Source organism: Dermacentor silvarum, chromosome 8, assembly GCF_013339745.2.
Source record: "Dermacentor silvarum isolate Dsil-2018 chromosome 8, BIME_Dsil_1.4, whole genome shotgun sequence".
Lineage (NCBI taxonomy): Eukaryota > Metazoa > Arthropoda > Arachnida > Ixodida > Ixodidae > Dermacentor > Dermacentor silvarum.
Window position 1 is genome coordinate 37,319,477 of NC_051161.1, and position 27,978 is coordinate 37,347,454.

A 27,978-nucleotide genomic window follows, 5' to 3' on the forward strand; every position below is an offset into this window, starting at 1 on the left:
TTACAATCATATGCATATGTATTTATTCGACAATTGTTAAGACTCGACATTACTTCATTATGAACATAGCACAGTGAGACGGTGTAAGGGAAAGAAGAGAAAGAGCAGGGATGGCCCTAACACTGCAATATTATTGGCTTATTTCGCTTCAGAGATAGCGCACACGAACAATTCTTGCCGTACGCGATATCTTCAATATAAACTTTGCGTACGATCTACATTAAGGTTCACCGTGAGCGAAGCTTGTTCCAAATTCAGACATTCGAAAGAAAAGCCATTCCAGGTATAAATTTAACAAACGTAAAAAATAGGTAAACAAAGATGTCTTTATAACAATTCCTGTTATAATCCCTATTGGGATTGACAATATGTATAAATAAATAAATACTAAAAATAAAAATCTAGCACCTGCGCTGTATCAGTTGCGCTGGCATCTGTCATCACTCTCGCGCGTCGGTTCGCTGCAGGTACCACGCTGCTCAATCGCCACGCTTATGCTTTGACATTTGGTTATAAGCACCTTGCACCGCACCAGATCCAATCAATTTTGCATGATTGAGCTGTTTAGTTGCGTCGGAAGTGCATGGAGTAACCACCGCTTATCTACCAATCACTGACACGCGTCGTCGGGCCGCCGGCGCCTGGTTCTAAGCATTGCCTGATAGCTATGTATGTGCCTGCTTTCGCTAAGTGAGGCAACCCTCAACCAGGAAACGTAATGGTGATCAGATTCAATCGACGATACGGTCACATGTGCCCAGCAATAACAATGAAATATACCGCTGATTAGCACGCCAGGTCTCGACGAAGCAGACGCGGCTGCCGCCGCTATTGACGACGAAACGCCACATCCACTGGCTGGGCTTGCTGTTGCCATGGGACACTATACTGAGCGCTCACACGAGCACGTGAAACATGTAACAAGTCAAGCGGCACAAGACAAGCGAAGCGGAAGAAAACAATCGAAATAATGCGCGGCGAAGATCACACAACCCAAGTGCGGCCGGCCTGCTCTCGCAAGGCGCACAGTCCAAAATGGCGGCATAACATGTTCTGACGCTAAACGTCGCCCGTGTCGGCCAATGGCACTGCTCAAACGTCGGTTTGTGAAAAGGTCTATAGGCAGGTGAATTTATAATGATGCTGATTTGAAGTTCGCTGCCTGATATTGTTCTTTAGAACTGGCAGAGGCTCAAACATGCAACCCCTTTCAATCGCTATTTTCTCATTGCAGCAAACACTTGTCTTTTCCGCACTGGACATCAATCCTGTTCGCTTTCTGTCTATACCTTGAAAGCCACTCTGTTCTTGTGCCTTGCCTTTTTGTGCCATGGTATGCAATCAGGCACTGAGGTGACAAGCTAAGCAAGAAGTTAGGCAATACTGACAGCAGCTCACTGTCTATGATATGCAGTACTGTTATGTGCTGGAAGTATAGTGCTAAATTAAAAAAAATAAAAAATTTACACGTCTGTGTTCATGTTTGATGTTTGATTTATCTCATCAGCCCGTTACTAATTCATGCATAAAGGCACAGTTTCTTCGTGTTCTCCTTCTTCCACTCTGCTTACCTAGGAGCTGTCTTAGGGAGTTCCCCCCTTACACAAGTGCTGTCCGAAGGCTCCAGCACAGTTTGCCATTGAAGGGAGTCCACAGAAAGCCTTCTGCCTATGGGCCACCAGAAAACCTTCACGAGCCAGCTGCTGCCCAGCGAACTCCTCTGACTGTGAACAAAGGCAGGGTATCAAGCGTGCTTCCTGTCGCCATTGCCCGAAGTAGTGCTCAGAAGCTGCAGGAGCTGCGGAAGCAGCACTGTGAACGAGAGTCTGGAGCACGACGTCTGCACGCGGTCTCACAGTTTTCGTCGCAAGTTGTCGGCAGGGGAGGCATTGCTGAGAGGAATAGGTAAGCACACAACCTTCCTCAAAGGTGTCCAGTTTTGTGCATTTCAATATGCATTGTTGCAGGCTTTGATACAGGTGCAGTTCAATATTTTTGTTTTTTATTTTTACAACATTAAGGGTGGCAGATTGGACTAGTTAATACATTTCATTACACTGCAACTGTATACAGCACAAAGTAGTATAAACAAGACGACGTCAGACAGGAACGAGCACTAGCTTCCAACTGAAATATTTGGCATACTTTTTAGAATGATTAATTCCACGAGAACTTTTTTTTTTTCAGTGAGCATACTTTTTGGGATGAATTTTCACCAGCTTTTTTCAGTGGACAGTTCTTTGTGTCGAGCATACTTTTTTCCTTCGGTGAATGTTTGGTTCATTAAATTTGTTGGCACTAAAATGTGCAGTGTAACTGCAGATCCTGCTCTTCGGAACTGTAGTTGCATCCAGTACATTGAATGACAGAGATTTAAACAAGCAGTCTAGCCAGGGTGAAACACCATACGGCGATGTTATTATTCGGGAATTAACATTGAGCACATTTAAACTTCACCCTCAAGCCTTTCATGTTAAAGGACCTAAATAAGAAAAAACTGAATTAAGAGTGAACTAATAATACCTTGGGTGGCAGGCTGACACATAATCTTAAGCTCGCCAGCCTTCTATCAGAGCACACGAAGGCTCGTAGCTACGTGCTGATTACCGTCTTAGCTTTCTGGCTCATTTGCTTTCACTGACCTTATTGGTTGAAATCTAATTTTGGGAAAAAAATTTAAAGAACCTTTCTCTATTATTATTTTTTTTCAGTTTAAACTAAAAATGTTGAAACCTAGATATAGGGTATTTATTTAAGATGACAGGCAGCTGACAGGAGATTTCATCATTAGATATGATAAGGAGAAAGAAATGCTATACCGCTTTCATTTATGGGTGCATACTGGTGCTGCCAAGCCAGTAGATATGCGTAGAGAAATATTCATGCTTGTCTCGGATAGTAGTGGGCAACGTCATGTTATACCCGGCAGTGGTTAATGATGCGTTAACGTTTTCGTTATCTGCTTTCTTCAGCAGAAGCAGAGCTCCGGTCAGAGTGACGGGTCAGGTACCTCTTCATTTCGAAGAAGCCTTGCAGAATACCACGCAGAGTGAAGAGGAAGACGGCACAATTCACGGCAGCGCTGGACATCGTCCAGCCCAGAGTCCTCCCGTGCCAGCTTTGCGCGATAAACTGCTGCCGTCACCGCACCGCTCCATGAAAAACAATGTTTCAAACTCGCCAAACATTTCCTCTGAAGTTCCGGTCACCCCGGGAAAAGCTCCAGTCACCCCAGGAAAAGCCACAGAGACCCCTCCAGCCTCGCGCAAGCGCTGGCGGAGGCAGGAGGTGTATGTGCCACAGCAGCCATTTGGGGAAGCTCAGTCGCCGAAACACAGCACACCAAACCGCCGCAGAGTAGGAAACACTCCCACCCAAAATCTTCAACTTCAAGGAATCGTGGAGCGGCAGAGATCGGTGAGCGTCAGCGGGGCGCGGCGCAATCAGTCGCCGTCACCAGACCGGCGTGCACAGCGCTCTTCTTCTCAGGTGAGGCCCTTCGTGAAAGCCACACATAGTGTAATGTCCAGGCAGGTCACGTCAATCTGGACCTGCATTGCATCTCCAATCCCCTGTTTATTGACCAACTGTCTGCTTAACAAGCAGAGTTAAAATTTCATGTGTTCGTGAACCTATACAGCAGTATACGACGTTAAGATGGAAAACTGGGTGTGTTTGGCATATTCTGAAGGGAAAGGTGTGTAGATGATGTCACATATTGGTGCCTTGTGTATGTATCTCTCTTATGTGTGTCGTTGTCTACGCACCTCGGAATCATACAGCAAGGCTTCCATGTTTGGAAAGTACCTAAATGATTGTTGTGAAGCAAATTGGGTTGTTAAGTTGTTGCATGATCAGGGCGACTTACTCGTCAAGCAAATTGCAGCCAATTTTGGCCAGCTTCACCGCAGTACAAGTGTAAGTGCAGTGGTGCATCCTTTACAGGGGCAAGAAATCCTTTGTAGATGTATGCCAATCTGAGTACATCATTCAGTGAAGCTGTATAAGCGAGTTTTCACACCCTTCGGAAGTACTGAGTGTCTAGTATTTGCTGGCTGTTCTTAGTAAATATTCCTCACCAACACACTGGTCACACGGCTGCTCTAGACTCCCACGCAGGCTGCGTTGCTGGCTAGTCTTTACCACGGCAGCTGTATATACTCCTAGCTAACCTCCCACGCAGAGCCACTAAAACACGACGTGAGGAAGAAAAATTACAGATTACTGGCTAAAAAAGCATGCAAATAATATTTTGTCTATTTGTGTGAGATGTACGCAAGGTAACATAAATTTTATGATTATTGATAATTATGTTTTCAAAGCAAAAAAATTTGCAACTCTGACACAGGTTCCGTGGCTGATTGATATCAACCAAGCCACCACATGCCTGCCTCCGCCACATGAAAACGGCTGCGAAACTCTCGTTAACAGCTTCGCTGTAAAATTTCAGTGTGCAGGCGCAAATGACAAGTGCGAACTGGTTTCAGTCTGTGAGGATGCAGTGTAGGTTCAGCTGTCAGTTTAATAGATGATGTCCAAAATATGGCGATTATGACGTAGCCAGGCCTTCAAGCCACTTGCAGTGTGGCGAAAGTCTGACCTTCGAGATTGGTTGCCATTACTCTGAGAGAGCCATTGCTGAGGGGTGTAAGGTGGACGCGAGTCAAAACATATTATGTATTGGATTAGTTGGTTTGTTACGACTTGCAAAAGACACCAGAGAGCACGAGGGACAAATAGGGAGATGCTGAGATGGTTACAAGGCGCAAACCTGGTGATCATCTTGACGTCTCCTTATTTGTTCTTCGTATTCTCTGGCACCGTTTGCAAGAAGTTAATACTGCTTATTGTTCAAGTTAATATCTTAGTTGTTTGTGGATGCAGTGGTTAATTGTAACTGTCTTTGTGTAAGGTGCAGGGATGTTATGAAGTTCACTAAAATTTGTTTAAAATTCCACCAGTATTTCTCATGTTGCTGGTGCTCTTTAGGGAAAGTAAGAGCAGTAAAACATGATTGTTAGTTCTGTGGGCTTCTGGAAGTATTCTTTGCATGTTCATACTTAAGATTGCTAAATGACGTTTTCAACCAGAGGAAGTAGGCAGAATTTCTGATACAAGAAAGTATGTAGCTCAATTAAAAACAACTTCGCATTTAATTCTTAAGAATGCATTGCCTTCCAGCTTCATTTCTGCTAGCTCAAGAGGTGTTGCATGCAATTTGATTAATTGCAGGTTCATGCACCGGGGTACTTAGATATTATTGAACAGTTGATGGTGCATGCTGTTCTCAGCCTGTGGAGTGTATCTCGTCATGTGAATGGCTACTTCAATAATTTGTAATCCAGCTGTGTCATGCTGCATTGACGTAGTGGTTTTCCAATGCTCAAAGCATTCGTGTCAAAATCATGCAAACTGGGACACCTCTAAGGCCAGATGTGCCATTGTGGCAAAGCTCGCATATACAAAATTTCACTGGTGCATTGTTTCGTGCTCTGCAGTTCTGGACTTCCAAAGCACAACTCATCTTGTCATGTTAAACTTTGCTATGCAATGAATGAGAAGAAGGGGAACTGAAGGGTGCAATTTTTGTTAAAGATATGCACCAATCTAAACCAGACCTCCATGCTTCTCATTCTTTCAGGATCCCTTAGTTCATCCCGAATTGGTGACCAGCTGCCCAACCCGCCGCCAGGACAAGATATTGCAGCAGTTATTTACACTTAGACAGGTCAGTTTGTTAACGTTCTCCCATACATAGTGTTAAAAGGAGCCACAGGGTGTTGTAATTCAGTTTCCTTTTTACCACTTTTGTGTACAGGACAGCAGACCTCAACAGGAGCAAAAAAGTTTATTCAGTTAGCATTAACATTCTTCGTAATGCTATCTTCTTCATCGATGTTATTGGGATTAGAATCGAAGCGATGTATCAACACACCTTAATACTGAAGGCAGCTTTATTTAAAATTTGTAGTGGAGAAAGTAGGCTAAAAAATGCTAATTGCAATAACACATGCATGCGCAATAGCACAACCACCAGATGTTAACACAAGCACAGTGTTAACATCTTCCAATGCCACAAAGAAAGCTGCACTGTATGCGACCTCCTAACTGCAGCCTATTTTGTCCCGCTGGCAGTATAGAATTAAGGTTCAGCATATCTGACTTCGAATGAGCTACAGCCTGATTGCACAGGCGTCTTTTTCAGGCGTGATATAATTTAACTTTTATTGTCAGCTAGAAGAGCACGCATTGTCACTTTATCTATCAGATGTGTAATTTTCATTTTGTTTCATGAGTGAGAGCAACATTTCAGGGCCTATGTAGCTGAGAGCAGTAGCACGGCGGAGTGGACAAAGTAGGCTAAAAATGCTAATTGCATTAAAAAGTGAAAGGAGTTTTCGCTCTTGTTTACTGTGAGTCTGAGTTACCAATTACTTCATTGTCTGCTCTTGTTTCCATCCAGGGACTGCTTATCAAGCAACGGGAGATGGAAAGCCACTTGGTAAAAGTGAATCAGTGATCAGTCTCGGGATTTTCTCCAACTTTCATCGTTATAGTTGTCATTGTAGGTGCATTCATTATAGCATGTTTTTATTTATGGGCGCAAGCATGCATTGCAGTCCTCAGCATAAAAGGCTGTGATATCTCACCCAACGTTGTTCACCACAAGTTTGGGAGCCTAGGATAAGCACATTTACTTACCTTGCCACTAAAGCCAAGCAGACCAGTACAAGAAAGTTACCTGCTGTGGTAGCTTTTTGCATGTCATTATTATGTGGAGTGGTCGTGGTCAGCTTTACTCAGACAGAGTGAACTGGAAGATTCATAAGATACAATATCAAACTTCTAACAAGTGCAAACACTAAATTTTGTCATCTGAATAATATAGGAACTCTGTGATCCGTCATAAATATTCACTAGATAAACATGCACTTAAAGAAGGGTCACCGATGCTTGCACAAAGCCATTGGCACTTGGCTATGTGTATGTAAAAAAAAAAGAAATGCTCAGTGCGAATGTCTAAATTAGAATTCTACCTTCTCAAAACAATTTGTAAAAATGTAGTTTTCACGTGAAGTGCTAAAGTGAAGTGCTAAATTTACATTTGGCACATGCCTTGTATTAAACACTTGGTCCTTCTCTGTAGTGTTTCGTGCAGTGTTTTGGTTTTATGTGCTTGCCTCTTTTTAATTGTGTAGTACAATTGGCCTGCATTTGTGTTGCGAGCCTGCGAGAATGAAAAGACATGTACTAACTTATGTGATGCGTGCTAACTTTCAATGTTGTGCTTTGAGTGTGTGTAGGTGGTAGGATGCTTTTACATAAATGGGTACCACTGCCTTAATCTCACCTGACGTAGTACTACTACCTTTATCGTAGGATTAACCCATTAGCCCTAAGCAAGAAGTAGTAGTGATGTTGTTGATGCTGAGTAGAGTACATTTATCCTCTTCATGTTGAATTACTATCTTTGAAGGAGTAACAGTATGTTTTTGCAACATGGCTCTTCATGTAATGCTCATTATGTTACATGTCTATTGTTACTTTACTCTCTTTTAGTTAAGGTGGTTTCTTCATACACCTTCAATGGTCTTGTACCTGTTGTTGTTTCTAATAGTAGTTGTTGTGCAAATTGTGTATTTATTGCCTTTTGCTTGTATGTACAGTTCTCTCTTTATGTGTAGTATCTTCTGACGTGTACATATGCATGTGTACAGCCAGCCTAGATTTGACATCATGCTTTTACACTAACTGCTTGCATGATTTTTTTCAAGTTTCAAGCGTCGTGGTCTGTATTGCACGAAGTCATGTAATATATATTGTTCCTCCATTACAGAATGTGTTATTCTGATGTTCTGATTCGAAACAGTACTTGCTGTGGTCCTTCATTAAATCAAGCGATCTTTATGTCCAATTGATTTTTGACTAAACTTCTTTTTTTTATGCCAAGGACAACCATATACAGTTAAACCTCGATATAACGAAGTCGGTAAAGTCGCCACTTCACTTTGTTCTATTGAAATTTGACCTTTTATGCAAATAAGTACAGTGGCTGACAAATTTTTCTTACACGGAAGGGGCAATAATAAATGCGAATTACCAGGCAATCAGAAAAATCTAATTTCTACCGTGACCGTCTGCGCTCACAGCTGTTTTCATTTAATGCCTAAGTATTTCTTTGCAGCGGCAGTGAAATTTCATTTTTATTGAAATTGCGTATAAACACACTTTGTTATATTGTGGTTCCAAATACATGGTGCTCTATGACAAGAAGTTATAAAAATTTGGCAGAACCTATCTCGCGGTGATTGTCGATGGTAATGCATTTAGCATTGAATCAATATAGGGACACAACACATTGCCACCGTCAAAACGAGTTATGTATGAGGCGTGTACTGCGGCGGGACTCCTCTTTCACGCTTCCCTGAGAACACTCGATGCCATCTAGAGCTGTCGCTGCCATGAAGCCTGTGCGTGGCCTCCGAAATGCATGGCGTGTCAGTGCGTGGCGAACACTTAGTAACACATCATGCGGCAGGACTCCTCTTTCACGCTACCCTAAGAACACTGCGCCATCTAGCGCCGTTGCTGCCGGGAAGCCTTTGTGTGGCCTATGAAATACATGGTGCATCGGTGCGTGGCGAACGCTTAGAAACACATCATGTGCCAACGAGCTTGTTTCTCGCGCTTATTTCAGCACACGCTACGCCATCTAGTGCCACTGCCGAGAAGTTTGTGCGTGGCCTCCAAGACGAGAAGCATGGCACGCCGGTTCCTGCGAACGCTGAATATTGTTCCCTTGCTTGCCGCACACTCAGTGGCACATACTCGGTGACCCAAGTTGACGAGAGATTCATTGAAGAGCAGCACATAGCCAGTGCCTTTATGGTGCAGCTCGCTAAAGCATTGGTGTGAAAGGCGTTTATTGGAAAACGGCACATACCCAGTGCAATTGAGATGCAGCCTGCAAAAGTGTTGGGTTGCTGTCTTTGAGGAATCCTTGCGACGTGGGTTCAATTCTGCTCCACGTCAGAGAAACTTAATGCATCTTTTTCGTCATTGTAGAGCACCATATTCCAGTGGCGCATACCTAGTTAGCCAAGTTGATATCAAAGACATTCATTGAATACCAGCACAAATCGAGCGGCATGTACCTAGTGCTCCAAGTCAGCATCCAAGAGTTTCTTCGAACAGCGGCCCCTACCCAGTCCCACATCTACGTTGATCCATGTTGCCGTGAAAGAGGTTCGTTGAAGAATGGCACATGGTGTGCACCTTGCCACATACTCAGTGACCCAAGTTTGGTTTGATGGCTGGTTTCGAACCCAGTTGCCTCAGCACGGCAGCTTGATGCATTACCGATTCGACTACGAACTACCCAGTGACTCGGGTAGGTTGGTACAAACATACAAAGATAAATAGTTGGCCCCCAGAAAGTGTGTGAGCTACCCTAAGAATGCTAACGATTAAAAGGTAAATAATTCATTATATGAAAAATTTACATTTCATTATATTGAAGTTCGTTATATTGAGGTTCAACAGTACTCCTTAATACCAGTTTGATCTCTTAGCTGGCTACAAGTTGCACAGTGCTGTGTGCTTTGCATAAGGTAGTACACACAGTACAGTGTGTGGTTCTCACAGAGTGTGTGGTTGCTTGGCTTTCAGCTTGACATTATACTCATTCCACTCCTGATACACTGACATAGGACATGTTGTGCGCCGTCCTTTCTGTTCCTCTTGTGTCCGTGTTTTGTATGCCTGCCTTTTCTTACCATGAACGCTGACTCAGGCCTCTGTGGAATGCCCGCAGATCTATGGTGTTGTAAGGTGATTTCTTAGAATGCAAGCATTATGTAAATAAAAAGCATGGGCTGGATGCCCTTTTCTTGTGGCCTGTTGTTTTCAGAAGTTCTCACTTAAGCATTGCATGTCTCTAAATATGTTTGCGATAACCAACCAGCCACTGGTGCTACCTCCTCACTTAAGGACAATAACAGTGTCAGATCTGGAGCATAATTTTTTTTTCTTGCGATGGAGAATGCTATCCACAATGTAATTTATAGCATGCCCATACCTTTTCTTTGGCAATTTTAGGTAAGCTAGTTCTGTAGCAAATTTCTCTCTCTAGCTTCATCGTGGAGCATGAATTCAGACATAAGTCTTAGCGTGCATTCCATCAGTTCTGCCGGCTGCGCAAAACAGCTTTAAGTGATATCCTTAGGAGCATTATGCTTTGTTCCAGAAAACTTGTATCTATGAAACATCATACTTGCTTGAGTATTCAGGTCAGTCACCTAGAAAGGCAAGTGGAGTGTACACATGCAAGCACACAGTAACAAATGTGACGTGTTTATTGGGCATAATGTAAGCCCACAAGCAGACTAGATCCATCACCATCATGATGTATAATTTCACTTGTGGTCTTTATAGTGTGTGAGCTCTTCATGCTTTACTGTCCTGCTCGCCAGTGAACAGGTGTGCAAGGAGATAAAACAGCAGGTGAAATTTTCGTTGTCACAACAGTCTTTAATCATGCAAGGATGAGGTGAATGTGCAGATTTCTTAAAAAGTGTTACAGACCAAAAGTGTAACAAATGTAATTACATGAATTGGCATGTTTTGTGCTTAAACCCATTCTCTGTGCGTGCAAGCGCATGTGATTTTTCCCCCCTGTAAGGATAAAAGCAAGAGTCACTCTCTCCTGATAAGTGTGACACATGTACTGAATCTTCTTGGGAGTCTTAATGGCTGCTGTGTTATGAAAAACCAGACGATTTAGTGCATTTTTTCTTGTTGAAGTATGTTTAATGAAGTGTTCACTGACTAATAAATTGTGAAGAAATTGTAGCTTGTAATGCAGATTGCAATGCAGCACAGTTCACATCATGGTGTTTGCCATGACCATGGTTGTACAGAGTTCTTGCTTATGAAAAGCCAAGTTGTGCGTTAGGGAAACTTGCTTCTGCAGGCACCATTAATAGCTATATCACCTTCACATCGTAGGTTGTTGATTTTAATGCTTGAGTGAAACGGGCTTGCATCTTCTTTTGAGAAAACTTGCACCAGCAAAAAATTTTTGCTGATCCTAACAAGCTCATTTTTTTCTGCAGTCTTTATGTTCACGATTGATTAGTATGCATGCTCTTTAAGTGGCAACAAGGTCTGTGGATACAGACACTCTTTAATGTGACATAGGTGAATCTATGTTATCTCTCTGATATGCAGCGTAAGTGGATTCAGCTGATGTACTATATAAAATGACCATACTATTGTGAGCACTCATGACATTGACTATGTTCGTCTTACCAGAAAGCACGCTTCATAACTTGTGCACTTTGGCATGCCACGAGCAATACGCAGTATTGAAAGTTCTTTCTCGGCAACTCAGTGTAATGCTAAATGAAGCTGTCTTTTAGAACAAACTTCTGTAACAGTTCTGTAACAATTATATCTGTGCACGACTATCCCCAGGTCTCCCTCACTAAGTGGCAGTGGCACACTGTTCGTTCGCTTCAGGAGGCGTAGTCATCGTCGTCGAGGTCAAGTCTTTATGCTCGTATCGCACGACACGTCCTTCGTTGTCCATATAACAGATGATACATTAACTCGGGCAATTCCATTGTTGACCATCAGCGTCAGTAGGGGAACAAAAAAAAAAAAAAAACACCCAGGAGGCGCGCACGTCGTCTTCCCATCAGCTTGGCCAAGGGGCCGCTACTCGGATGAGTTTCAGGAATTACCCGGCAGATGGCACTGCACTCGGGTGCACTTCAGACACTTCAAGCCGCATTCTGCACCTTCCTCTGGCTGCGGAGTGTAACTACAGCCATTGCAGCATGATGGGACATGCACAATCTCGGTTTGTGGTCGGCACCAAGTTCTAGTCCATGTCGAGTCAGAACTTGGTGCACCAGTATGCGGGATCGCGGCCAGCGGCGGCCTGCTGCTGCTGTAGCCGAGGCAATTGCTGAAACCGCTGCGCCGGTCGTTGCTGCGAGATGCGCAACGTGCCGAAGCTCTGTTGGCTACAGCTGCACAAAAGAATCGAGACAATGGGGGACAAGGAAAATTCGTCAGTTAATGCCTGTTTCAAATAAATCTGCTGTGACACGAATGTGGAGTGGATATAATCTGATACGCACTTTACAGCAACTGTCTTTAGGCCCCTTTAAAGCCAGGTCACGCCTAGCTTGCACAATTGATCGCTCCATTGCCAACTCACTAACAATGGCCTGGTGCTATTTGGCCATACTTGGCCCTTGCGCCACGCAACACCAAATTGATCATCAGATACAATCTGAGAAGCAAGGACTAAATTTGCCCACTCGGAACGAGCTAAACCTCTATTTAGAGGCTTATTTTTGAGTTCCTTGAAATAAGAAAAAGAACCTATTTAGTGGGACATTAAATAGAAACACTAAATGAGTTTGGTCTGATCCAATATACTTTTGAAATTCTAAATTTTTTAATTTTGTGGTGCTATGTTGATTATTAGAAGAAAAAAAAAAATTGTAGTCAAAGTTTCATTTTTTGAATTTTATTTCGACACCGCGGCACATGTACGTCATTGTGACATCACAGATTTCAAAGTATTTTCTACTATTTAGGTCGTTGTTGGTGCAGCAAAGCTTTGCAAACTTTCGAAGTTCAGTATTTCACACTTTTAGAATACGATATAGTTCATCTTTGCTGTTAAAAAAAATTAACTAGGTCCGAGTAGATGCTGTCAAAATCCATGACGTCATGGTGGGCTGGTGCAATAACTTCAACGCGGCGTGGCCACCCCCATCTGTTGTTGCATATTTTCTCGCTTACCAAGCCTCTCTCCACAGTAAATGTGGCTTTTATTGTGTGTGTTATAGAACTAATTTACTGATGCAGCTGGAATAGTCTTTCTCTTTAGTGTTTCTTTAACAAAGGAAATGGGAGCCGTGAATAATTTCATTAAATTGATAACTTCGTTACATTGAAAGCATTTAAAACACTCGTTCGAATAACAATATGTTCATTCGAGAGCAAAAGAAGACTGCAGTTTTCTTGCTTGCGTACGCACTTGTTGCACATATAGTAGCCTATTGAGCACGTCACCCCATATGTTCCCTCAAAGCTTCGTTAACTGGGGCGAAATGTAAGTTGTGCCCACTTCACTTTTTCGAGGTTGTCACTGCATATTTGTTTACATCGAAATTTTCATAAAATCGGGTTCCGTTAAATTGAGATTTGGCTGTATATTCAAATGGAATTTGTTGCATTTAAAATAAAATGCTTAATCATTGGCAAATCATGTAAGTGGTTGAAACATTGGCTTGCCAAAAATAAAGAAAATCTCGCAGCTACGTTACTTACAGTATATCCCATGTTGTAAAGTTGACCCAGTTTGAAGTGAATCTGCACTATTGTATGTCATGTATGCATGCATGGTGGCAGATATGTGTCACATGTTCACAACCGCAGTCTGGAAAAAAAAAAAAAAAAAAAAAACTTTTTTTTTAGTTTAATAGTATAAGTGCTTGTCGCCCCCATGTAAATGCCTCTGACCTTAGCGCTAAGTGCACTTAGCTTCACAGCCTGAGTAGTTCGTGCTTATATACTCGGCTTCTTCTTATGGCACGTCATTTTTGGTTTGGATTCCTCTGTGCTTAATTTGGCGCTTACATATTTTTTTTTCTCTCATTGTTTATCCTTGTATTTCTATTTCATCACTTTGCTTGCAATCCTTTTTCAACTTAATTTTTTTTTTCACGCAATCAGGCATTCATACTGTTGCATGGACTGACTCATGACGCTTCAATAATTACTGCGTAATTATGTTGCCGTTTTGACGAGAAGTGCATTCTTTCAAGAAAACGTTGTAAAACGAAAGACTTGACAAAAAAAAAAAAAGAAAGCTGAAAAGTATGATGAGAGCACATGGTTTGTTCCTATTCCTCTATTTTTTTACCTTGCGTCGTGAATTTATTTAGTTATTTTGGTTTGTGCTTCTTGAGTTAGCAAATTCCAAATTCAATAGAAACCGACCGCTAAACTTGCACAGTTAGCAGTTAGCTTTGTGTGCATAGTACGCAAAGCTAATTTTCGGCAGAATTCGCCTTCCACACGGATCTCCATTTTTTCTTCATCAAAGAAAATGGGCTTACTTAGATGCGTCGCTGGGTATGGTCCGCACTAGCAGCGTCGAATGAGGGCTCTCCACTTGGTACGGAGGCGGTGGCTCCATGTGCGGCATCGGGCCATTGTAGTGAAGCCCACCTGCTGAAAGAGCAAACAAGATGGGTTTGACACGAGTTAGCATTTTGATCTCGACTGGCATTTCCCCAAAATAGAAAGAAAAAAAAGTGAGATTTAGATAACATTCGGCACATCTTAACTGCTACACCGTGGCTGCCTCTTTTTAAAGGTATTCATACATCGATGATGCGCAAAACAGGATATTGTAGCACAAACCAGGTTGTCGAATCAAAACTTTTTCGGGGTCTGTTGGGGTTCATGCTTTTCCGTTTGGTTGAAGTTCTGCTCAAAAGCAAAAATTTTAAGTTTGAATCGGCTAAAGTTGGTTCAAACTAGTTTGCAGAGAGAGAGAGAAAAGAAAGAATATTCGCTTGCCTCTGGTTTCCGGAAAATGCGCGGTGCTTAGGCAAAATCTAGTTCGCTTGGACATTGCGTGGAATTACAGAGGACCGTTTTATTTAAACGGGCATTAATGTGAAAATAATTTACAAGAATGAGGCCCCATGCTCTGTTCTATTTAGACATGTCGGAATCGGTACATTCAGTGGGCGTCGTGGCGCCCCGTGCCAAGAAGGTTCAGTGCGTTACCGTGTCCCTTCCAATTTTTTGCCTCCGTTGCATTGAGAAAGTTGATAGCAAGTTGGACATACTATAGGAAATGAAGCAAAATAGCTCATGTATGACACGCGATCAAACGGTGCGAACTAGGCAAACTGAAAGCGGGGAGGGAGAGAGAGCGAGAGGAAAGGCAGGGAGGTTTACCAGATGTGAGTTTCCGGTTTGCTACCCTGCACTGGGGTGGGACGCATGCACGCATGCACGCACACACACACACACATCATGTCATGAAATTTTGCGCGACAAACTTGGGATGCGTCATGTCAGTGCAAAATTCGTGCCACGTTTGTTGACTTACGAACAGAAGCAGACCCGTGTTGAAATCAGCCAGGAACTGCTCGCCACTGCCAATGATGATAAAAACTTTCTTAAGAACCCAGGCATGGGTTTATGGCTATGATATTGAAACGAAAGTGCAGTCATCGCAGTAGGTGGCCAAAGGTTCTCCTCGTCCAAAAAAAGCACGCATGAGTCGTTCAAAAATTAAGGTGATGTTGGTTGTGTTTTTTGACTGCAAAGGCATTGTCCATCAGGAATTTGTGCCACATGGTCAGACAGTAAACAAAGAAGTTTACCAGGGAATCCTAGCACATTTGAGAGATTCGGTGCGCAGTAAGAGGCTTGAATTGTGGGAAAATCGGGCTTGGATGTTGCATCATGACAATGCCCCGGCTCACGCGTCGCTCCTTGTCTGAATCTACTTAGCGAAACACCACACTCCCGTTGTGCCCCACCCACCATATTCTCCGGACCTAGTACCAGCAGACTTTTTTTCTATTCCCCAAGCTGAAAACCACCTTGAAAGGACGTTGTTTCCAAACCGTAGAGGAGATCCAGGACAATGTGAGAAGATACCTGCGTGCCATTCCAGAAAGTGCGTTCCAGGAGGCTTTCCAACAATAGAAGAAGAGATGGGAAGAGCGCATTGCCAGTAGAGGGGACTACTTTGAAGGGGACTACTTTGAAATGTTGTACCATAAGCAGTAAAGGTGTTATAAAAGTTCGGTTTCTTTTTGAACACACCTCTTATGGCAAATTATTGGACTAGTCTGTAGACAGTAAAAGGACCTACGGTCTCACACTTTATTGTAAACTTGTCTATAAAATGCATATACACAAATGTATATAGACTGTCTGTAGGCAATTACTATAGACCAGTCTATCGACTTATGCCTTACAATTTTTGTTGACTATTGTTTACGTACTATCCATAGGTAATTTCTATAGGCTTGTCTGTGGACAGGGCTCAATGAATTCTCGACATAAATTTTGATACTTTTTATATGAACAATCGCTACTTGGGGTTAAATTTATAGCAGTCTATTTGAAATGTCTATAAAAACTCTTGTTTTGTGCAGTTGTGATAATTTATCGTTGTGCATACAGCTGTCACCCGCTGGGGTGGCTTACCGGTTATGGCATTGTGCTGCTAAGCACGAAGTCGCGGGATCTAATCACGGCCGCAGCGGCCGCATTTTGATGGAGGCGAAATGCAAAAACGCCCGCGTACCATCTATTAGGTGCACATTAAAGAATTTTGAAGTTCACCCGGAGTCCCCCGCTATACAACGTGCCTCATAATCAGGTCGTGGTTTTTGGCATGTAAAATTTAAAATACAGCTGTCAAAAGAGAAGCATAAGGACTGTAGTTAGGGGAGCGTGAACATTGTCCTGTCTGGGTGTGCGACGTCACACTCGCATGCTGGTGTTAACTAAATTATGGGGTTTTACGTGCCAAAACCAGTTCTGATTATGAGGCACGCCGTAGTGGGGGACTCCGGAAATTTGGACCACCTGGGGTTCTTTAACGTGCACCTAAATCTAAGTACACGGGTGTTTTCGCATTTCGCCCCCATCGAAATGCGGCCGCCGTGGCCGGGATTTGATCCCGCAACCTCGTGCTCAGCAGCCCAACACCATAGCCACTGAGCAACCACGGCGGGTTGCTGGTGTTAACTGTGCGCGCGCTGTGCCGAACTCAGACTGACGCTAGAGGTGTCGTCTGCTCTTGTCAGCGCAGCGGCATGCATGGTAGTAGAACTTCAGCAACGACGACCCTCGGTTGAACTTGTGGATGAGTCGGTCCGGAACGGTTCCTCCAAGAAGTTCTTGTTCGGATACAGTTTCAAGATGTCGGAAGAAATATCGGTTCGGTTCTGGTTTGGGTTCAATTTCAGTTCGGTGGGACACCCTGCCGCGAACATATATCGCTACACGCACACACTCAGAGGGCAGACAAACATGAGCATGTGTCCGATAACTGCACCCAGTTCAGTGGTAGTACCTGTGCAGCATAGTCACACAATCGTCCTACGTAATAAGCTGTAGTTTCTCGGTAAAATAATGTAGTAGAGTGCAGGCTTTCAGTGTGTCAATCACACTTACACGTAGGCTTCCACATACACGAAACTATGTTTGTACAAGCAAAAAATTTTGACATTAGGTGCTGACAAGCGCCGTCAGTTTTCTATCAAACTTATCTCATGCATGAATGTACGATAAGCGATATCTACAGTTTGTAAAATAATAATAATATATATATAACGGGTATCAGAAAATTAAATATTAGACCTAACGTCCCCGAGCAATTCACAGGCTAAGATGTGTGCGCCGCAGTTGGGGGCCTTCAAGTTAACTTCAACCAACTGAGGTTATTTTAACGGGCACCAGAAGTACAGTTCACAAGCGCTTTTGCGTCCCGACACCCATCGGTTGGCGGTCGCCGCAGCTGGGACTTGAACTCGCGAACTCGTACTTAGCAGCAAAACACCATAGCCACTGAGTCACCTCGGAGGGTTAGGAAAGTTCACAGGGTCCCTAAGACAACTTGAAGGCGAACGCCCAATGGCCGATGCATTAAAGACGGACACATGATGTACACATCCCCCTTACTTCGGTTTGTCTACTGTGCTACTCATCCTCTTAATTAGCTTAGTCATCCCCCTTAATTTGCTTTGTCTACTTTGCCTAGTCATTCCTCTTAATTCGCTGAGTCATCTTCTTAATTTGATTAGTCTAATTTGCTTAGTCATCCTCTTCATTCGTTTAATCATCCACTTAATTCGCTTAGTCATCCTCTGAAATCACTTAGTAATCAATATAATTTGATTGCCTGTAACTCCCCCGAGTCATCCACTTAATTCGCCTAGTCATCCACTTAATTCGCTTTATCCATCTTAAATCTTGCTTGCTTACGGGGGAATGAGTGCTCACGGGGTATGAGCCATTGATAATAGTTTTTGTACCTTTCGTGTCGTCGACGCGTTTTCGCTCAAGAACTTTGAAGGTCGACTGAACGAGGAGACATATATAAAGCTTTCGCCGTAATGAACCCTGAGCTTATGTTTAGTAACCTTTCGCGAACCGTGCGTACGTTTAAAGACCCGCAACTCACCGGGACATGGTGTGAGGAGTCCGCTGAAGCTCGAGATGTCGCGCGGAGGCGGCGGGGGCGGCTCCATTTCGCTGAACGGCTCCGGTAGGGCGCCGCGATCGGATGCCGTGTGCTGGTGGCAGTTTCCAGGGGCAACGGGTGCACCACCACCTCCTGTGACGCCGCCGCCGCCGGAAGGCATGGTGCCAGGGGTAGTTGCACCGCTGTCATGGCCCGAGAAGGAGTAGGTGTTCGCACTGGAGCTGCCGCAGTGCATCCTGTAGATGGGGCCTGAAACGAGCACACGAGAGGGAGCATTGCAGTTTTATTCGCATACTGACAAACAATTGCACACGGGGAGCGACGTGAAGTGCCAAAAAGTTCTGGAACGTTAAGAATACGTTTTTGGAATGTTAAAAGCGTTCGATGCAGGTCAGGTGCTCATTAAGATTCGGGTGCACTTGTCTACTACGGGGTCTCTCCTAGCCTGCGTGTTGCTTTGTAACGTTACATTTTCAAAGCTTTGCGAGGCTTTACGTATCCGCGAACTTGTGAGTATCGCTGCGAATGCTTGCTAGCCGCGGGTATCCACAGCCTTCGTTCGGAATATAAGTCTTGTCGAATTGTGTCAGTAAAAATAAATCTATAAGAAAGCATGAACAAGGTTTTGAACTCTTCTTTATTTCTTCCTTTCTGAGGTAATTAGGGGCTTGAGCAGTAAATGTGGTACGAGTGGCGTTGCCTTCACTGAGAGCAAGATAGTCCGTGGCATCACCGTTCGGCCGTCTCCATCTCCCTCGTCTTAAAGCAAGGGAATTATTATATTGATGTTCGGGAAAATTCGAGATAGTTGCACTCGAAGATCTTTTTAGGACCGCTACCATGCGTTTCGAAATCAATCGAAGCTCGTTATTTTTTGTGCTCCTGGTGGCACTCGTGGTGCGCGGCGGTGTAGCTTCACGGCAGCACGAGTGGACTGTGCGGAGAAGACATCAAAAGAGGGGAACCACGGTATAATGATCGCGATAACTCGAGACGTGCGGTCACTAGAATGGAAAAGGAAGATACTTGAAGGAAGAAGTAGTAAAAAAAAAGGCGAAATGGGTCGGAGATGAGTGGCATTGGTTCAAAATTTTACGTTAAAAGCGGTTGCTCTGCTTTATAAATGAATGCTTGTTTTGTTCGCCGATGCTCTTAAGCTGACTGAACAACCTTAATGACACTTTGATGTGGACTTGAGGTCTTAAATTGCCCATTGAACTGCATGCAGCAAGAGTGAGTGGTTCGGGATGAACTGCGCTCCACTCTTGCTGAAGCAATAAGGGCCAGGACGAAGCTTGTGAATATATATAAGTGCAGCGTGACAGGCTGAGTGTAATCAAGGGACGCATGGTTCACGAGAACGCGTTGCTTTTTGTCTTATGAAAAGAGTGTTTTTGCGGTTGATAGCGGCGAGCCTCTTTCTTAGAACTTCCAGACCGGCTTCAAACTAAGGTAACCTTCCATCTGCGGCGTATGCATGGTATCCGCTTCGAAGCCTGCGATGTTTTTGAAGCTGCGTGGCCGCGAATACAGGCAGAAACAAGAAACGGGAGATCGAAAACAGAGATAAATCTGAAAAGGGCAAGAACTGCGGCAACTTTTTTTTTTTTTTTCTTTCGAAAGCGGGCTAGCGGGCCACCGTTAGCGTCTCGACATTTTTTTTTTTTTTTTTAGAGGGGTGGGGATCGAGCAGATCCATAAGTAAGATCATAATACATATAGCTCAGGCAGATTGCAGCATAGCTTAGCGTGGCACGTTAATGGGCACGTATTATTTATGAAGATAATTAACGCTGCAGACGATCGTGCTTTTTTTTTCTTTTATTGAGCTCGTCTTTTTTTTTTTTTTTTTTTTTTTCCCAGTCGAAAACATTGCTGGAGAGAATTAGCTGTCAGAAATCGACGTCCTCGGAACGCATCTCGAGATCTATTCTGTGAGTTCCGGACCGCACGCAGAACGTATGCGCGGTATTAGCGTGCATCAGTCCTCGGAACGCATCTCGAGATCTATTCTGTGAGTTCCGGACCGCACGCAGTACGTAATGCGCAGGTATTAGCGTGCATCAACATCAACCCCTACCCCCGTTCCCCCTAATGTGCGTCAGTGAACCGTAAAACAAAGGTAACTTCACAATAATATTAGTGGAAGGCAGGTCACTCTCAACTCTTAACCGTAGGCCTGATTTTATTGGCTCACGAGAAATAAATGCTCTTATGTGGGGTTAGAACATGCAAAATTGCTGCCGCAGCACTTGGAACTTTTGGATTAAATTTATGGCGTAGTTACAGAAAAAAGAATAGAAGAAAAAAAAAACGCACACATTGAAATGGGATTTTTCAGTACGAAATACTGCCTTATATCCGCACATGTACGCATCGCACGAACTCCGAATCGGCAGGCTAACCGTCTCGAATGTTATAGCAGCCTGTAAAACAGCCAGTATTGCAGACCAGTACTGCTTTTCTACACCTGAATGGATGCAGCCACGTGAGAATGTTTCCGAGTCGGAGATGATAACAAGCCGACATTTTTTATTTATTTTTTGCTGGATGACTACTGATTTGGTACGTCGCGAAATCGCGACAACAGGCTGGAAGGGGTTAGCCCAAACCGCATTCACGCAATTTTGTGCGCGACGGCGACGAGCGACGAAACGGGCCGTCGCGCGAACAGATCGCTTGGTCTTTTCGCTCAATCGCTCGGTTCTAGAAATCTAGAATTCGTCGCTCGTCGCCCGGAAGTTCTATGAGCGACTAGCCAATAGCGCGAAGCCGGAACTGGATATACAGTCAAGCACTACCGATTGTCGCACGGAACGAGCAAACGACTAGATTTTGATACGTGCAAGGATAATAACGTAGTGCAAGACCTTTAGAAATATTTATGCTGCTTTTTACACTAAAACACATCAACTTAAATTAATAAAGCACGCGTCACGCCAGTTTCGGCGATTATTTGCTGCCCTCACACCGGCAACACCGGGGAGACGTCGCTCAAGGTCGTCGCTCGCATGCGGTACGACTTGCAGGCGACGAGCGACCGCGACAGCCATCTCCATCGCGTCGCTTGTCGCTGTCCCGCGCAAGATCGCGTGAATGCGGTTTTTATACTTTAAAGGGCCCCTTACCATACACTAAGGAAAAATTGCGCCCTTAAGGGTGTTTTTGTATATGTATAACTCGCCCCCTTACACCCATAGAAAAGGGTCTTGAGGGGACCCAATGCACCCATTTGAAAGGGTGATTTTTTTTTTTTTTTTTTTTTGAATGGTACGTACCCTTTCTCTCAATGCGTGTTTTGCCAAAATGCGCACTACGTTCTATTTTTTGCAGCGACATATTTTGTTCGATTACTACGCTAGTACTTCGGAAGTCCGCAGAAGTAGTTCCGAAGTGTTTCCCGAGACGTTTATAAAGAAAAAATAAGCGAAAAAAAAAAAAAAAAGACGCGCAGCCTGGAATCTAACTTTTGACCATACATAGATTGCGAGTCGGAAGTGTTACGGCTCGACCACTCCGCCGACGCAGCAGCAGGCAATGATACAGCACTTTAAGAGTGCAGTAGCGCCTCTAGCTGCTCTGATAAGCTGACGCCACGCTCTTCATTGCATCATTTTATCTTTAATTCAGCAGCAAGGTGAAACAATTAAGGCGAAGCTAGCAGCAAGATGTGAAAGGCAACAAGGAGGGGAGAGGACAAAGTAGTTGTATTTCCACTTGACGACCAGCGGCGCGCTACCTCCCCAATAAATGATGTGTTTTTAGCGGTGGAAAATTGCTCCGTGTGCACTTGCGAAGTGTATTCCAATCGACACTACATGAAATCGCGCAACGAATACTGCGCACAATATTGCATGCGCTCTCCCCGATGTTACACAAGAAAGAACACGCGCATGAAGAACTATGATTGGCTGATCGACGCGCTTATGTTCGCTGACGATTGGCAGGTTATCTGTAAAACAACACCGCGCTGAAAAACGAAGACAGTGATAAAAAGCAAGAGACGACGTACGAAATAAATGGAAAAGCTGTGTATTTCCACCTCAACACCTTCGATGCTGTTTACATGAAGTAGCAGGTTGATATCCGTAGCCTACTATGGGAATACGGCGTGCTCGATGAATGACTTCACCCGAGCGGCTGGGAAATACACACTTATGGCTTTTTACTTACTTAAAATGAAGTGCCCTAACACCCTTGAATTTCGCACGGTGTTTGTTTAGCACAAAACACCCTTCTAGCGCCCTGAAATTAATGAAAGGGTGCACTAAGGATCTTCTGCTAGCGAATGCACCCATTTCGAACAGTTCAGTGAAAGTAAGGGTGCAAAAAGGGTGTCTCGTCATCTTTTCCGACCCTTTAGGGTGTAATTCGTTCTTATTGTGCAGGTTTGGGCATTGCAAGAAGACAAGCGCGGTGCGTTGATCACACGCTGGCGATTGTTGTCTACAAAGCACCAAACCTCTACATGGCGCAAAAAACACTGAAATTTCACACGAAAGCCCGTAACCACTTTCTCTCAAGGTACACTCTAAAAACAGTTGCACCCTTTGGGGCGTATTTTTGCCACAGAACAATAATCGTCATCTGACTTGCGTGGCTTTCCTTTCTTTAACGCTGTGCGCCCGGCACTTCTCGGTCACGAGCGACAAGAGCGTTATCAGCGTGACACAGCGTTTTCGACAGGAAAGTAGCAAGTGCAGAGTTTTCAAGATAGGAAACGCAAGCAAGGCAGATGACGATTATTGTTGTGTGGCAAAAATGCACCCCAAAGGGTGCAACTGTTTTTAGAGTGTAGCTGCCGCTATACCTGCTGGAGTATCAAGGTCGCACGCACTACTCTTGCCTTGTGTTCACTGCCCTGTGTTGTTTTACTATTTGATAATCGTATGCGTGACACCCGCATATTTTAATGCGATTACTTTTCTTGGAATGCTTCACGCCCTTTCCGGTGCCTATCTTTCTGCCTGTCTTTCTTGGTATCTAACCGTTTACCCGCCAACTTGGGTCACTGGGTAGTCCGTGGTCGAATGCAGGGGTTCCCGAACTTTCTGGCCCTGGGGAACTCCGCCTGCCTCCCCAGAATGTCTGGAACCCCTATTCTAATGGGCAGAGCACTTGGCTGCTCTGCTGATGGAAACCACGGTTCGAAACCAACCATCGCACCAACTTGGGTCACTGAGTATGGGACGCAGGGCATGTGTCGCTCTTCAATGAACCTCTTGACGCCACCTTAATGGGTCACTAGGTATGTGCCAGTAGGTATATGTGCCCCTCTTGAATGACAAAAAAGAATAATAAATTTCTCCGGTGCTGGGCGGAATGGAACCGGCGTCATGTGAAATACACTTGGTTACTGCAATATTAAATGGGTTTGTCTGGTTGAGCTCTGCGCCACCAGGTGGCTGCACCGTGCAGGCGGCTCACGTTTACGCTTCCGCCTCACCGGTTAAACGCCCAGTCCGCCTGCGTTTACCCGAATACCGGACACGCTAAACTCTTTATTTTTGACTGAATATATGTTCACAAACGCGCCGCACGTGGACTTCGCGGCATGCACTGTGCATCAAAAAGCGAGCGTTTTTTTCTTCCTCTTTTTTTTAGAAATAAAAGGAAAATGAAGAAAGAGAAAGGAGGGGATCGAGATTCGTGGCGTAAACGTGACGCGGTCCCTAGGGGAGGAATGTCAACAGCGTGTTCACACTGCACGGGCTCGGGCTTACCCGAAAGCCCGGGCCCGGCCCGGCCCACGGGCCGGGCCGGGCCGGGTAGAGGAGTTCTTTCACGGGCTCGGGCCGGGCTCGGGCACGGCGTGTGCTTTTTGACCCGGGCCCGGGCCGGGCTCGGGCTTTCTTCGAGTTATTCTCGGGCTTCTCAACTCTGAAAAACATGTATTTTTCGGTCTCGGGCCGGGTTCGGGCCGGTTTCGTGTCGGGCTCGGGCCGGGCTCGGGCTTAAGGTAAAGGGGTGGCGGGCCGGGCCGGGCGGGTAACGTAGATTATTTCCGGGCCCGGGCCGGGCCCGGGTCTCGCCATAAAAGTTTTGATCGGGCTCGGGCGGGCCGCCCAATGTAAAAACGGGCCCGGGCCGGGCCCGGGCCGCAAAAATCTGCCCGTGCAGTGCTCTAGTTCACTTGAGCCGGTTGGTATATTATTTTGTTAAACAGCAGCTTTAAACAGCGTGACACAGGGCACAGCAAAAACAGCCACAGGACCGAGCGCTGGCTACTTAATGTTTAACAAGGAATATCACTCGCGGACGATAGTCGAGACGAAGGGAGAGACCGAGAGTCTATTTTGGCAGTGAAAGTCGCCCCCTGGCAGCATGGCGGCGTGGCAGTTCAATTTCTCTTAACCGGTTTGAAAAATTCTTTCTGCAAGACGCGTTGAGGGAACCGTTAAGAAGGTGTTGGTGACGGGGGTGAATAATGGAGAGGCAAGAAGATAACTGTAGATTACAAGATGGCTGGACAGTAATTATTCAGGCAATTGACCCGAAGGTAAATGACCTACGCGAAGCAGTGTGCTTTGGTCAGTGGGCATCGTGGAGAGTCAGACATGCGCTGAGCGACTGAACTTCAAGAAACGTGTGGTGCACTCGGTGCCTTTTATGCGTCACCTTAGGTTTATTAGACTGAGCCAAGCACCTTCTGCGCCTATTAACGGTGCACTGCACCTAGGCCTTCGATTCCCCGAGGTGCAGCGCTGCACCCTGCACCCCTGTGCTCGATTGCACGGGGTGCAAGGCAAGGTGCCGCCGTGGTGCAGTGCACCTTTGAACCTTGCAGTGAGTGGGTGCAACCTGGCGCACCATAAATGGCACCACCTGCACCTTTTCGTTTGTGGTGCCGTGCACCTTTTCTGAATCGAACTAATATCTTCTTTTGCTTGAGGGTTTCGTGCTGTAACGCGTAATAGTTGTGTAGGCGTACCTCCGTTGATGGTCTGGTGCCTGTTCTTGTGCGCCATCCGGCGGCGGCATAGCAGGCAGGCGCCCAGGGCTAGTAGCGCCACCACCAGCAGCGTGCCCAGGGCCACGCCCAGAAGAAGCGTCTGGCTGCAAGTGAGAGAGAGTGAGCAAGCTCACTTACTGGATGCGCTTTCCGCGGGTCCTTCAGGAGAGTTTTAGGAACTCAAGGGCATTGAAATCCATGATGAGTGTTAAGGAGAGGAAGAGAAAGATGCAAGAGGAAACACTAATAAAACACAAACAAACAAGCAAACATTATCGGCAACATTATGCAATGCATGAGAAGGGAAATATTAGGGAAGAATGGAAAGTGCATACATTTGCGAGCGCCTGCTGGGGACCAAGCGTATAAAAATGAAGGTTCGGAGTTGGAAAGTAGCTGTGCAAAACGAAAGAGATATGCACTGACGTCGTCGAGGCCACCATAGTGTTGTACAGCCATCACGGTGAAAAGATGGGCGTTATGTCGATCAGTTTGTCTCCAGTATATAGCACTGTGGAAGCTGTGATAAGGACAACAATATGGCGTACGGTACGTCATGTGACTATATATTCCCTACATGGCGAGTTAGAGCTAAGTTAGACTTTTTAGTCGCAGGACAATGCAGCCGTGACACGGTACCCAACGTTCAGCAGTTTGGTGACGTATGCGTTTTTTCTGGAGGGCTCTCCATCCATTATCCTGCGTAGTCCTATACCAAGATGTCCGACCGAATAATGTCCGTCTTCTGAAATGGGGCATGAAAAACTGGGCAACTATATTATGCTCTGTGTGGCAAGTTTCCAACAAAAAAGAGGTTAATTTCCTCTGAAGTGCTTTATGGTGCTTGTAGCATATAGTGCTATGCGAAAACTTTCTGATTGGTTGCACTTTGCCCAACTTCTTGTTTTTCCTCCAGTGTACTACGAAGTGTCGTGCTCCTTAATCGTTTCGCAAAACGGGCACTAATCTGAACGCTTGATTTTAAAGTCCAATTTGTTCAGTTTTTACGCAAATGTCTCTTAGTTCTGTCGGCACTGGTTTAGTCCTGTTTCTCATCGTATGATAGTTTCGCTTCCATCCTTTGCGGACATGTTGTCAAGGTTGTACTGTTATGATGTTTCGTCACTCAGAGACGGGAGTGATGGGGGGGGGGGGGGGGGTGAAGCACAGTATTCTGAGCAAGTGTATCCGTACTTCTCCATTATTTCGCTTCTCTAGGTAGTTTCTGTCAAGAACATCCTGAGGCGACGCGTGCTGGACGGAGAGGTCGACGAGCGGCGGGATATTTTCCCGCCAGCTCTGCTGCTACAACATCCACGGCAGCTCTGCTGCGTCTCTGAGGCGTCTCATCAGGCAAGGTCTGGTCTAAAAAATAATGCTCCGTCGGCCTCTGTTGTTTTTGTTTCACAAATCCTTTAGAGGCATACGCAGAGAGGGCGCGGCACTGCGGGAAATAGCGCTGACAGAGGGGTGAATTAAGGATTACGCGATGTACACTGTTTGTGCGTATAGGCACCACTTGTTATTGCTTTCCACTTTTTCTACCCGTGTACCTCTCCTATAGGGTAGGGTAGCCAACCACGTGCAACCTGGTCAACGCCCCTGTCTTTCCTTATCTCTCTCTGTTTCATTATAAAAGACATGTGTTACACCATGCATGGCCTCCAAGACCGTTATTCAATATAAAGAGGCATATATTACGTCATGCATGGCTTCCGAGACTGCGCGCCACTGAATCTCGGAGGCAATGGACCGTGAGGGTCGGTACCGCATTTTCACAGTGGCGGCGCCAAACCTGTCCTATGTTCACGTCGTTTTTTCGCTTAACAAAGCTCTTGGTAAAAGTGACGCTTTAGACATCTTGAATAATATATCCCTACAGCTTGAGTTAATATCTGCCTTTAGCGTTCCTTTTAGATGAAGCTGAAAAATGAAGCACAGCGATGCACGTACTCGTGCGCCGGTGCCGGTGGCTCGTCCTCCTTCTTTCGGCAACAGTATGGCTCGGTGGCTGTCCCACAGCAGTAGACGGGCTCGCCGCTGCTCTGCGCCGGGCACTGGAACCCGTTGTTCCATTTGCCGAACTTGTCCGTGTAGCCGTAGCAGTACTCGGCGCTCAGCACTGCGCATGAAGAACGGTAACCATCATTCACGCAGCACGACGGCAGGATCTATACCTATAGACCTGTACTATACCTTTACCTTACGAGATATTGAAGGTCTATAGAAAGCTTATAGACGTCTTTTGCGAAGTCTGTAGGATGTTTATGGACGTCTTTCTATGAAGTCTATATTACGTCTAACTCGGTGCTCGGCACTGCGCACAGGAAGAACGGTAACCATCGTTCACACACCACGACGACAGTAAAGACCCATATCTTACAAAAGATTGCCATGTTGACGTCCAACAGGAAGCATATAGAGGTGCTTTTGCGAAGTCTATAGGACATTTATGAACGCCTTTCTATGAAGTATATGGGATGTCTAACTCGCTGCATTCATTATTGTTACTTGCTGTCAGGCGCTGTTACCTCGCTGAGGTGTTTTATTATACGGATACTCGAGGCATGTTCGCGCCTGGGGCGTCGTCGTGCCGTACTGGTATCGACGGCGCATGTTCGGCCCGCGCGTGGAGAACAATGAGACGTGCAATGCATTTAGCTGAAAAAAAAAAAAGAAAGAAAAACCGACGCAGCCAAGTGGACGCACCGTGGCGCTATTTTCACTCGGTTAACCAAAGATCAGTCGGCCGGTTGGCTTT

General features: G+C 45.1%; 2 protein-coding genes across 4 annotated transcripts in view; one reads left to right on the plus strand and one right to left on the minus strand.

Annotated features, from left to right (window-relative positions):
• LOC119461031 (uncharacterized) overlaps positions 1–10,545 on the plus strand; it is a 36,171-nt gene extending 25,626 nt beyond the window's left edge. For 2 of the 3 annotated variants that reach the window (XM_037722209.2, XM_049671830.1), the window contains 4 exons: positions 1,576–1,905; positions 2,973–3,489; positions 5,642–5,728; positions 6,464–10,545. In XM_037722209.2, the coding sequence (XP_037578137.1) occupies positions 1,576–1,905; positions 2,973–3,489; positions 5,642–5,728; positions 6,464–6,520 (991 nt within the window). In that variant the 3' untranslated portion in view covers positions 6,521–10,545. The remainder of the gene's footprint in view (positions 1–1,575; positions 1,906–2,972; positions 3,490–5,641; positions 5,729–6,463) is intronic. The other variant, XM_049671829.1, reaches the window with a different exon arrangement.
• Positions 10,546–10,712: 167 nt separating this feature from the next.
• The window catches only part of LOC119461032 (protein shisa-4), a 57,982-nt gene continuing 40,716 nt past the window's right edge, over positions 10,713–27,978 (minus strand). The window contains exons 3-7 of the mRNA XM_037722210.2: positions 27,171–27,339; positions 25,197–25,321; positions 18,245–18,514; positions 14,142–14,256; positions 10,713–12,035 (exon numbers count right to left, since the gene is read on the minus strand). Of these exons, the coding sequence (XP_037578138.1) occupies positions 11,900–12,035; positions 14,142–14,256; positions 18,245–18,514; positions 25,197–25,321; positions 27,171–27,339 (815 nt within the window). The 3' untranslated portion in view covers positions 10,713–11,899. The remainder of the gene's footprint in view (positions 12,036–14,141; positions 14,257–18,244; positions 18,515–25,196; positions 25,322–27,170; positions 27,340–27,978) is intronic.